Source organism: Leopardus geoffroyi, chromosome E1 (genome assembly GCF_018350155.1).
Source record: "Leopardus geoffroyi isolate Oge1 chromosome E1, O.geoffroyi_Oge1_pat1.0, whole genome shotgun sequence".
In the NCBI taxonomy this organism is placed as follows: Eukaryota; Metazoa; Chordata; class Mammalia; order Carnivora; family Felidae; genus Leopardus; species Leopardus geoffroyi.
In genome coordinates this window covers 45,125,365-45,137,859 of record NC_059330.1, presented here as the reverse complement: position 1 = coordinate 45,137,859, position 12,495 = coordinate 45,125,365, and the positions used below count along the sequence as shown (strand labels likewise).

General features: G+C 39.6%; 1 protein-coding gene across 5 annotated transcripts in view; it reads right to left on the bottom strand.

Annotated features, from left to right (window-relative positions):
- EFCAB3 (EF-hand calcium binding domain 3) overlaps positions 1-12,495 on the bottom strand; it is a 143,150-nt gene that overhangs the window by 48,344 nt on the left and 82,311 nt on the right. For all 5 annotated transcript variants that reach the window (XM_045489345.1, XM_045489347.1, XM_045489349.1 and 2 more), the window contains 6 exons: positions 12,382-12,435; positions 11,429-11,533; positions 10,827-10,880; positions 9,103-9,207; positions 2,159-2,212; positions 927-1,031 (listed from right to left, as the gene is read on the bottom strand). In XM_045489345.1, the coding sequence (XP_045345301.1) occupies positions 927-1,031; positions 2,159-2,212; positions 9,103-9,207; positions 10,827-10,880; positions 11,429-11,533; positions 12,382-12,435 (477 nt within the window). The remainder of the gene's footprint in view (positions 1-926; positions 1,032-2,158; positions 2,213-9,102; positions 9,208-10,826; positions 10,881-11,428; positions 11,534-12,381; positions 12,436-12,495) is intronic.

Sequence of the window (12,495 nt, the reverse complement as noted above, 5' to 3'; positions counted from 1 at the left end):
TTCGAGCCCCGCCTTGGGCTCTGTGCTGACAGCTCAGAGCCTGGAACCTGCTTCACATTCTGTGTCTCCCTCTCTCTCTGCCCCTTCCCTGCTTGCGCGTGCTCTCTCTCTCTCTCTCAAACCTAAATAAACATTAAAAAAAAAAAGTGTCAGATCATTTCTAAAAAAAAAAAAAAAAAAAATAGTTTCAAACTCATGGACCTCCCAAGAGAGAGGGGTCCCTGGACTGTCATTTGAGAGCTGCTGTCATAGAGAGTTGGTAACTAAAGCAATGATCAGGGAGCCATATAATCAAAGGGTGGAAGGAACTAAAACTAAGAAGACAGAAATAAACCCTCGGTTGTTCCCACGTTGGGAACCTTGAATAAGTGAAGCTGGCAAAGGAGTCATTAGTGATTTCGGATTCTGGGGGCTATTTTGGTAGAGTCACGGCTATGTGAGCGAGGAAGCCAATTGCAAGGATTCAAAGAATGTGAACCTAGGAAGCAAAAGTGGCTTCCTATAGACAATTAAAAAGAGGGTTGAGAAAGGAATGAGGGGTGGATGGTCATAGTTATCAGGCAGAAGAGCCAGGGGAAGGTAGGTCTTTAAAAGGGATGGGAGAAAAATAAAGAAAAAATAAAAGGAGTGGGGGAGGGGTGCCTGGGTGGCTCAGTTGGTTAAGCGTCCAACTCTTGATCTTGGCTCAGGTCCTGATCTCACAGTTGTGGGCCTGAACCCTGAGTTGGGCTCTGTGAGCTGAGAGTGTGGAGCCTGCTTGGGATTCTTTCTCTCCCCCTCTCTCTGCCCCTCCCTTGATCTCTGCCTGTCTGTCTGTCTCTCAAAATAAATAAACTTAAAAAAAAAAAAAGACAAGGATCATTTCTGAGGATCTTACATATAGGATAACAAAGACACACTTCTGGGAAGATGAGAATTTTTCTCACCTTTAACTGTCAAATGAGGCATCAGCTCCTTCATATCATCTTCTGTGAGCTCGATCCCCTCACTGGCTAGAAAGGTGTCCAAGTCCTGGATATCAATCACCTCTCCTTAGAAAAATTAAGAAATAAATTATGTAAATATTATAGAACTATCTATGAAGGATGAAAAATGCTATCTTATATATACTATACTTATATATACTTACTTATATATACTTATATATACTATTACCCACGAGTGCCCAGAATTAACAGGAGGGTCAGAAAAAAGTTCTGTGTCTTTAATTCTGGCGGCTACAAAAAGGAAAGTACACTATGGGTCAGGAATCGACTGGTGAGTTATTGCAAAATCCATAGCAAATTAAGCCACATATAAGGATTTGGCTTTATTTTTACCCTTTCTCATACCCTGCTTGAAAATTCAGTGTGTTTCTATAGACCAGTCTTAAAAATTTTATTTTCATTTGAAAATATTTGCTTGTAGCTTGCTTCTGTGATCACTATGCATTCCAAGAATTTTATTCATCTCAACACAGAAGTAATTTTTCCTCATTCACTGTAAAAAGAATGCAGCAACGTTAAAGATTAATATAAAAGGGGAAAAAATAGAATTCTGCCACCCTACCACAAAACGATTTGTAGTTTTTCATATTCCATTTCTGGACTCTGACAATAAGGCTGTACTTTTACTATGTGGAAATCTAATATCCACACCGTTCTGTATTCTGCTTTTCCAACCTAATATTATGTCGTTAACATATTTCCAAGTTACCACGTAATCTTTACAGTTAATTTCAACACATGATATCTCAGTGGCCTAATAGGCCAGGGTATATGTAGTCATTCCTCTACTGTTAGATATTTAGGCTGTTTCAAATTTCTCTGAAGGTCTTTGGGTAGAGACTTTTTTCTTTTATTCAGCTATATTATTGCCAGAGGATAAATTTCTGGGAGTGGGGTTCATGGAGAAAAGGAATGTTTCTTTGGCTCTTGATCTTTTACTGTGGTGAAGAACTCTTTGGGGAAAAACAGAATATTATGGGAATTTATATGTTAACACATATTAACTACATATTAACTACACATATTAACTGTTCGCCCAAGTTCAGAAGCATCCATAAAAGTACACATATGAAAGAACTGAAACATATGTGAAGGGGAAATATTATTCTCTACCAATTATAAAATATGAAGATGTTATTTACAATATCCTTTTATCACAGCTTGGAACTTACCCTTTATGCAACTGACAGCATTCATCAAATCATTCAGACCAACGGTTCTATCATCTGTAAGGCAAGGGCAATAAACTTCAGAATAAGACAAGCTGGCATAACTGAGACCCACAAAATTTACAATACCTAAGTTCGGAAACTGTGAAGACCATGAAAATTCAGTAATTTTTTCCCCAAATTTTCCTTGGAATTTTATGGACTTAACTTCAGAGATAACAGTGTTATCTTAGAAATGAAGAAAGCTTTCAATCTGTAATGAATCATTCTTATATCTTCCTTTTTCTTTGCTTTAGAGGCCACCAGAGTAAGATTAAACTAAGAAGTGATTGGTTACAGGTAAGTATAGGGAAAAGGGACAAATGAACCTGACCCTGAGTATTTTTTTTTTTTTATTTAGTCAGTTAATCAACAGATATTTAAGGGGGTGGCTTTTATGTGCCAGCCACTTTGCTAGGCTTTGGGGATACGAAAGTAAACCAGCTGGCAGGGTTCTTGCTGTCAAGGAGTGTACGTACAATCTCACAGAGGGAAACAGGCAATTAGCATATAAACAAATAAACAAAAAGGATCATTTTAAGTACTATTAAAATGTCATTGAAACAAAATAGGGTTATACAATAAAGAGCAATGGTAAGATTGCTTTAGATGGGGAAGTCAGGGGTGGCGTCTCTGAGGACTATTTGGGTTGAAGCCTGAATGACAAGAAGGAATGTTCCAAGTTGAAAGACAGTACGAGGGACAGCCCTAAGAATGGGATGAATTTGATGTGACTGAGAGGCAGAGAAAAGGCTGGTGTGCATGGGCCAAATCATGCAGGGAATTGTAGGCCCCCATGATAAATGTGGGGTTTTATTCTGGTTGTAATGGAAGGTCATTGGAAGCCTCGAAGAAGGGGGAGTAATTTAACCGGATTTTAGCTTTGAAAAGATCATTCTGGCTGATGTGCACAGGATGGGGAAACTGGAAGAATGGGGACTAGACAGGACACTGTTTCAGTGGTCCAGGAAAGAGATCCTGGTGGCTTGGGCTATGGTTGCAGCAGTGGAGGCAGTGATAAGTGGATGAGTTCTGGACATATTTTCCACGTGGAGCCTAGATTTAAATGTGTGATGTAAGGGAAAGGAGAAATTAAGGAAGAAAACTATTTGTCCCCTTCCCCAACCCTCCTTCCCCTCTTTCTCCATCAACAGGGTAGATGGGATGACATTACTGACATGGGACTAAATGTCATTACTAAATGTCATTACTAGAAAGCCTCAAACCTTTTTAGGGGAATTAATCAATATTTTATTAAATTTATGATGCCTTTTGGACATCAAAGTGGAGGTCTCAAATAGCTAGTTTGAGATACCATTCCTGACTTAGGATGTTTGAGCTGGAGAAATAAATTTGCTTTTATCAGCTTTAAGAAGTCATCTGACCCAATGAGACTGGATGCAATCCCCTAGGAAGAAGGTGCAGATAAAAACAACCAACCAACCAAATAAACAGCCAAGGTTCTACTTCTGGACCCTTTATTATTTAGAGACCTTGCAGGGGAAAAAGAGTCCGAAACTGAAAAGGAAACTGAAAAGAAGCTCCCAGTAAGGAAAGAAAAAAATTAGGTGAGTATGGGGCTTCAAAAGTCTGTAGAAAAAAATGTTTTAATAAAGATGGGTTAGTCACTATGTCAAACGCTGCTGAGATAGCAAGTGAAATAACAGAGACGTGACCATGAACCTTGGCAAGAAAGAGAGGTCACTGATGATTGAGAGCTGGTTTGGTTCCATGGCAAGGAACGAGTGCTCAAGAGTGAATGGGGGTGAGGAACAAGAGACAAAGAGTCACCACAAATGTTAGGGATTTTTTTGAGGTATAGTTGACACACAATGTTATATTAGTTTCAGGTGTACAACAGAATGATCCGACAAGTTTATACATTATGCTATGCTCAATGTAGCTATGATCAGTCACCAGACAATGCTAAGTAATGACAACTTTTTGAGAGGTTCTGCTTGTGAAGAGGAACTAAGGGATAGAATGGTCACTGGCAGGGGACAAGGGGAATAGAAAAGCATTATCAGCATGTCAGTGGAATACATAGAGAGACACTGTAGAGAGGGAGAAATTGATGGTGCAGGAGAGAAAGGGGGAAAATTGTAGGAGTTGAGTCCTTGAGAAGGCAAGTGGAGGTGAGATCCAGGCCACAAGTGGAAGGGCCAGCCCACAATGGGAGCCGAGATTCCACATGGCTGGTGAGCAACTGGGGTTGGAATTCTGTACTCTGTCCTGCTACAGCGCATGTTCAACAGCATTAGTCATCATATTCAGTTGGTGAATGGGGTAATGTCACAGCAATGTGGATGGTATGTTGGTTCACATGGATTTTTTTCCTAAGTGAAAGAATTAGAATTATGAACTTCAGCAGGAAAAGAAAAAATTCTAGGTTGGCTATGGCAGGGGCCTTTTCAGCCCTATTTTCATAAAATAATTAATATAGGAAGAGATACTTGTAATATAGGAAGGGGAAGGAGGTTCACTGGCTCAGAAATCTACTTCCATCTATGTTATTTCAGAACTGCAAGCCAGCTTTTCAACTCTTTCTTTATGGGTGTGGGTGTGCATTTTTTAATAGTCTCCAGCCACTCACGTATTTACCCGGGCTGTCTACTCTTCCTCACACAGCATCACTTACTGCTTTTGTTAGTGTTCTGGTTACACATTTTGACTGGACTTCTCCAATTTTCCCTATGAGCTCAGTTACTTTAGTGGGCAATTAAAATTTTTTTTTAATGTTTATTTTTTAAAAATTTTTTTAAATGTTTATTTATTTTTGAGACAGAGAGAGACAGAGCATGAACAGGGGAGGGGCAGAGAGAGAGGGAGACACAGAATCTGAAACAGGCTCCAGGCTCTGAGCTGTCAGCACAGAGCCTGACCCAGGGCTCGAACTCACGGACCATGAGATCATGACCTGAGCCGAAGTTGGACACTTAACTGACCAAGCCACCCAGGCGCCCCTAATGTTTATTTATTTTTGAGAGAGAGACAGCGAGTGAGTGGGGTAAGGGCAGAGAGAGACAAGACACAGAATCTGAAGAAGGCTCCAGGCTCTGAGCTGCCAGCACAGAGCTTGATGTGGGGTTGAACTCATGGCCTGGGAGATCATGACCTGAGCTGTAGTTGGACGCGCATAACCAATTGAGCCATCCAGGTGCCCCTAGTGGGCAATTTAAATTTTACAGGACAGGAGGTTTTTCAGGCATTCCTCCATTGTGTTATGGCAGAAATGTCTGCATGGTAAATAAACTGGAAAGGTAATCGTCAGAGAGTGGGTACGTGAAATAAGAGTTTTTGGGGATGATGAAGTATAAGGTGGGGACAAGGTGTAGGTCATCACCATGTGAGTAGCAGTTAAGGGACAGGAGTGAAAGATGATTGAAATTAAGGAAGTCAAGGAACAGGAGGTCAGGGTGTTTAGATGGGTGACTTATATCAGGAGTTAAATAATATTTAATCAAGATTTCTTAACCGGGGGCCTATGTACCCTCTAATGATAGAATTCAGGGAGTCCTTGAGCTTGAATGGGAAAAAAATACAGTGGACCCTTGAACAACATGGGTTTGAACTGCACTTATATATGGACTCTTTTGATAAATACAGTACTGTAAATATATATTTTTCTTTCTTATGATTTTTTTTAATTAAGTAGGTTCCACAGCCAACGTGGGGCATGAACTCATGACCCTGAGATCAAGAGTTGCATGTTCTACTGACTCAGCCAGCCAGGCACCCCAATCTTATGATTTTCTTAATAACATTTTCTTTTCTCTAGCTTATTTTATTGTAAGAATATAGCATATAATACATATAACATGTAAAATATTTGTTAATTGACTTATGTTATTGGTAAGGCTTCCAGTCAACAGTAGGCTATTAGTAGTTACATTCTGACTGCACAGGGGGCTGGTGCCTCTAACTCCCACAATGTCCCATCTTTATTTTCACTAACCACTCACTTAAATTTAGCATTTTCTTCAATTATTAATGCAGGCAACAAACCACAGTCGAAGTAGTAAAACCTATGACTTTGCCATTAATACAAATCACTGACATTTTGGATATTATATGGTAGCTCTTGCAAATATATTGAAAAGTTACTTAGGCTCATCACTACTTTATTTATTTAATTAATTTATTATTATTATTTAAATGTTTATTTATTTTTGAGAGAGAGAGAGAGAGAGAGGGAGACACAGAATCTGAAGCAGGTTCCAGGCTCTGAGCTGTCAGCACAGAGCCCAATGTGGGGCTCAAACCTGTGAACCGCGAGATTGTGACCTGAGCCAAAGTCAGACACTTAACCGACTGAGCCACCCAGGCACCCCCTTTTTAAATTTATTTTTTTGAGAGAGAGAGATTGCAAGTGAGTGAGGGGGCAGAGAGAGACAGAGAGAGAGAGAGAGAGAGAGAGAGAGAGAGAGAGAGAGAGAGAGAGAGAGAAGTGGTGTTCACCTGAAGCAGGGCTTGAGCGCATCCATGTGGGATTCGAACTCACGAACCATGAGATAATGACCTGAGCTGGAGTCAGATGCTTGAATGACTGAGCCACCCAGGCACCCTACTCATCACTGCTTTAAAATTCTAACGATTATTACATCTACTACTAGAACTTGTTAAATGTGTTATTAAGCACTAATAATTGATATCTTTAATGTTTTGATAAATTTAGTTTCTTCATAATCTTACTTATTATATTTTAGGCATTTAAAAATATTATACTCAGAAGTGATCCATTCATCAGACTGTCAAAGGGATCTATGGCACAGTAAAGTCACAAGCCCTGATCTGCATGGAAGTTATGGAAGTTGCCAAGAATAAGAAGAGGAGTAGTGAAGGACGAAGACGTGAGCCCAGTGCTATTTCTTACCAAATGCTCTGGCCGCATCTCACCTATTTATTTATATAAAGGTCATATTTAGTAAACAAATATTTATTCGATTAAGACTTATATTTTCACGATGGCAAAATTAATTCATAGGTCATGGAATTTCTTTTCTTCTTCCTTCTGTTCTTCCCCAGCATCTCCTCCATATTCCCTGTCACCTTCACCATCACCACCATCATCATGACTAACATTTACGGAGTCTTCTAGACATTGCATTAAGTACTTTGCAGGTTTTATCTATATTGATTTCAGAGAAAGAAGTGACCCTAGAGAATTATTTAGTTCAACTTCCCATTTAACATGGGAAGACACTAACATTCAGTAGGGTTAAATTATTTGTTAGCAATTTAGTGGCAGAACAGGGACCAGGCCTCAGCACAAAGAAAAGCTACACTACAGATAAGGCATATTGGCTAGATTCACCAGGGGAAAAGGGAATCCCCCCCACCCGCCATAGATACTGCTAAATGATTTTTCTAAGACCATCTATAGCAGTGGCAAACTCTTACCGGTCAGTGAGTCCCTTTCCTCATACCCTCGCCAGAACTAATTTTTGCCTGTCCAATGAGTGAAAATAATACTGTATTTTTTTAATTTGTATTTTCATGACTATTGGTGAGGTCAGACATCTTTTATGTTACTGGGCAATTATATTGCTCTTTTATGAATTATCTATTTGTGTACTTAACTTTTTCTACTTTCAGTATGTTTTATAAATGTGTGAGGGCTTTTTCTACCATTGGGGTACTAGCTCTTTGTCTTGCAATCATTCTCTGCTAACTCATCATTTGGTTTCTGACTTTGTTAATTTTTCTCTTAAATGTTCCCGTATAAAAAATTTAATGTTTATTTATTTTTGAGAGAGAGAGACAGAGAGAGAGAGAGAGATAGACAGCGCATGAGTTAGGGAGGGGCAGAGAGAGAGAGAGAGACACATACAGAATCTGAAACAAGCTCCAGGCTCTGAGCTGTCAGCACAGAGCCCAACGCAGGGCTTGAACTCCAGAACAGCGAGATCATGACCTAGGCTGAAGTTGGGGGCTTAACCAACTGAGCTACCCCGGTGTCCCCAACATGTTCCCTTATAAATGAGGTATAAAATTTCACTTTTCTTTCAGTGACTTACTTGTATGGCATTGAAGGCATAGCTAAGTTTTACAAGTAGTATTCCCAACATATATATTTTTAAATTTATTTATTTATTGAGACTGAGAGACAGAGATAGAGACAGACAGAGGGAGAACACACATATGACCAGGGGAGGGGCAGAGAGAGAGAATCTCAAGGAGGCTCTGTACTGTCAGCACAGAGCCCAACTTGGGGCTTGATCCCATGAACTGTGAGATCATGACCTGAGACCATTTCAAGAGTCGGATGCTCAGGGTGCCTGGATGGCTCAGTTGGTTGAGTGTCCAACTTTGGCTCAGGATATAATCTCGTGGTCCATGAGTTTGAGGCCCACATCATGCTTGCTGCTGTTTCGGATCCTCTGTCCTCTTCTCTCTCTGCCCCTCCCCTGCTCATGCTTTCTCTCTAAAAAAATAAATAAAACATTAAAAAAAAAAATAAAGAGTCAGATGTTCAACCTACTGACCCACCCAGGTGCCCCTGCAACATAGCTTTAAAAAAATTTTTTTTAATGTTTATTTATTTTTGAGAGAGAGAGAGAGACAGAATGTGAGCAGGGGAGGGGCAGACAGAGAGGGAGACACAGAATCAAAGCAGGCTCCAGGCTCTGAGCTGTCAGCACAGAGCCCGAAGCGGGGCTCAAACCCATGAACTGTGAGATGATGACCTGAGCTGAAGTCAGACACTTAACCGAGTGAGCCACCCAGGCGCCCCACAACATGGCTTTTTAAAAAGCATTTTTGGAGATAGTATTTCCTAATGAGTCAGGATGAAGTTTTTCTATTTACATTTACTTCATTAAATATGAAAAAGGAAGGCTACTTTCAGTAGTTCTGATAGAAGGGTTCAATATTTCTTTGAAGGGCATAATGACACCCGTAATACTCACCATCAGTTGACACATCAGTCATTATTTCCTCAAGTTCCTCATCATTGAGTCTAATTCCCATGTTTTCCACAAGGGATTTCACTTTTTTGAGTTTGACCCTTGGTCCTTAGGAAAGAAGGGCACGAAATAAGATCATAAATACTGATGCTTAAGTGTGAAAAATGCTAATCATGGTCATGCATCATAAATTCCAACCGGAGGATAAAGCATAAGGGCACAAAGAAACCATTAACATATATATCTCCCTAGATTTAGATATTTCTGTTGAAAGTAGGAAAAGAGGTTAGAGAGGGAGAGAGCCAAAGCATAAAAGACTCTTAAAAACTGAGAACAAAGTGAGGGCTGATGGGGGAGTGGGAGGGAGTGGAGGGTGGGTGATGGGTATTGAGGAGGGCACCTTTTGGGATGAGCACTGGGTGTTGTATGGAAACCAATTTGACAATAAATTTCATATTAAAAAAGAAAGTAGGAAAATTGAGAAAGATAACCATTGAGACCCAGGTGGACAGTAAACAGTATTTACCTTTATGGGGACAGATGAGATTGATGGAGGTAGGAGGACTCTCGCTTTTCAAAAAAATGGGATATAATTGACACATTATATCACTTTCAGGTGTACAACATAATGATTTAGTATTTGTATCTATCGCAATGTGATCACCACAATAAGTCTTGTTAACATCCATCACCATGAAAAGTTGTGAATTCTTTTTCTTGTGGTGAGAACTTTTAAAATCTATCTCATAGCAATTTTCTTTTTAAAAAAAAATTTAAATGTTTTTATTTTTGAGACAGAGACAGAGCATGAGCAGGGGAGGGGCAGAGAGAGAGGGAGACATAGAATCCAAAGCAGGCTCTAGGCTCTGAGCTGTCAGCACAGAGCCTGACACGGGGCTGGAACTCACAGACTGTGAGATCGTGAACCTGAGCTGAATGAAGTCAAACACTTAACTGACTGAGCCACACAGAAGCCCCTATCTCTTAGCAATTTTCAAAGATGCAATATGGTATTGTAACTATAGTTACCATGCTGCATATTATATCCCCATGACTTGACTTAGCAGTTCTTTGCAGAATTTTTAAAAATGTTTATTTATTCTGAGAGAGGCACAAGCAAGGGAGGGGCAAAAAGAAAGGGAGAGAGAGAATCTCAAGCAGGCTCCATGCTGTCAGCGCAGAGCCCGATACGGGGCTTGATCTCACCAACTGGAACTGTGAGATCACGACCTAAGCCGAGATCAAGAGTCAGGTGCTTAACTGCCTAAGCTACCCAGGTACCCCTTAGCTTACAATTCTTTTCTCAGTGTTCTAAGTGGTAGAATTGGATCGTTTTCTTGTAGTATTTGATGTTTTGAAAATAACTTCTGATCAAAAACTTAAAAAATTATTGCTTATAACAGAATAGTATAAAGGGTAGAGATAGGATATTTTCCTTAACACCCGTCCAGTGGACTCTGCTTCAGTTTCCCATGAGAGGTGAACAGAGGGGAATAAGTGAGTCCACTCGTGGTTGAAAATAGCAACCAGTCTGTGCAGTTCTAGCCGGAATACAGTGTTAGAATTTCTATCCTGAAATGTCAATGCACCCAAGAAAAAATGGGAAGTTATGAGTCTAAAACAATGGATCAAAAAATTGGCAAGAAGCAAAGTTGGAACATTTAAAGGCAAATGCTAAGCACGAGGAATTTATTTTTATTTGTGCTTTCACCATGATTCTCACTTACCATTGAGTGCTTTCACACCTTTTAGCAATCTCTTCTTATATACTCTTCCATCAGCTGTAAGACAAGACACGATTAAGAATATAGGTTAAATGAAGGGAAGATTAACAAATAGAGCACAAAGACAATCCAACATCCATAATCTCAGGGGGGAAATGCTTCAGATTTGTTGAGGATTTTATTTTATTTTGCCCTCAAGTAAGAATGAAACCAAATATAAAGCTCTCACTGATGTAAATCTACCTATTGGTTGAATTAAAAACAGTCTTTATCTCCCTATTTCTTCCATTTTCCTTCTTACTCTTACTCCTCTGATTTTCCTCATTTCCTTGGTCAGGATTTAGGTGAAGCAGTGATCCCAGGGTGACAGGGTAATGTAGCCTTGATGATGGAGACTAGTGAAAGGTGTTGCCAATTTTCAATATTAAAATGTAAGTGACAAGAACAGGATTTCTTCTTTTGTAACACCATGTTTTCTAGATGGGGTTTTACTAGACATAGGCATATATGATTTCAGCACTTTTCATACACAAGCCCATAAATCCAAGTTTCAGAGATGTGCTAAATGCTCACCACGAATGTTCAGAGATGTGCTATATGCTCACCATGAATGGGCAGAGTTTTCAACAGCTCCTTATTCTCCTCATCCGTCAGTACTAGTCCCATTTGCCTCAGCACATTGTTCAGATTACCCACATTAACCTTCTCTCCTTCGGAAAGATGAGAATTGTTCATGCATAAGATTTTTTTTTTAATTTTTAAAATTTTTTTTACATTTATTTATTTTTGAGAGACAGAGAGAGACAGAGCACAAGTGGGGGAGGGGCAGAGAGAGAGGGAGACACAGAATCCGAAGCAGGATCCAGGCTCTGAGCCATCAGCAAAGAGCCTGATGCGGGGCTCGAACTCATGAACTGTGAGATTGTGACCTGAGCTGAAGTCGGACGCTCAACCGACTGAGCCACCCAGGCGCCCCGTTCATGCATAAGAATGTTAGGAATGGGCAAATGATTTCAAATTATAGAGAAGATTGCATATTTGGCATAAGTTTAATTAGAAGAGCAAATTGACAATGAAACTTGTTAATCTATGTAGGTTTAGAGTACATGTGGGCAAATGGATTATGTTCAGAAATAGAATTTATACTTTTAATTCAAGCAAAAGAAAAGTAGATATAATCCCAGATATAAGTCAAATGCCATTATGTTTCCTGAATTATGGGGTCTTTTGACATATATTTCCTGGCTGTCCTACAAAAGCTTCACCTTGAGACTGAACAGCGTTCACCTATATTTTGGTAGTTTAAACAATGGTGAAGTGGAAAACATTCTTGGTCCAAACTCCATAGAATGTAGGTCTATACAGGAAATCCCAAATCAAACAGTAAGATTATAGAGCAAACATTTAACCATTAAATGTGTAGGATGGGGGCGGGTCAACTTCGCATGTCAGTAATAGCCTGAAGAGAAAACTACTGTTTTAAAAGCATCTTTTTTTTTCCTGTAAATCATTAAGGTCTTAGTTAATAACGAATTCCCTTTTTACCACTACTTCTTACCTATAAAAGCTTTTGCGTCGTCCATCACCACATTCAAATCAACCATTTTATTCTCTGTAAGAAGAGGCAATTCAGGCAGAGACCAAATCTTAGACTTAGAAAAACGATATGAAA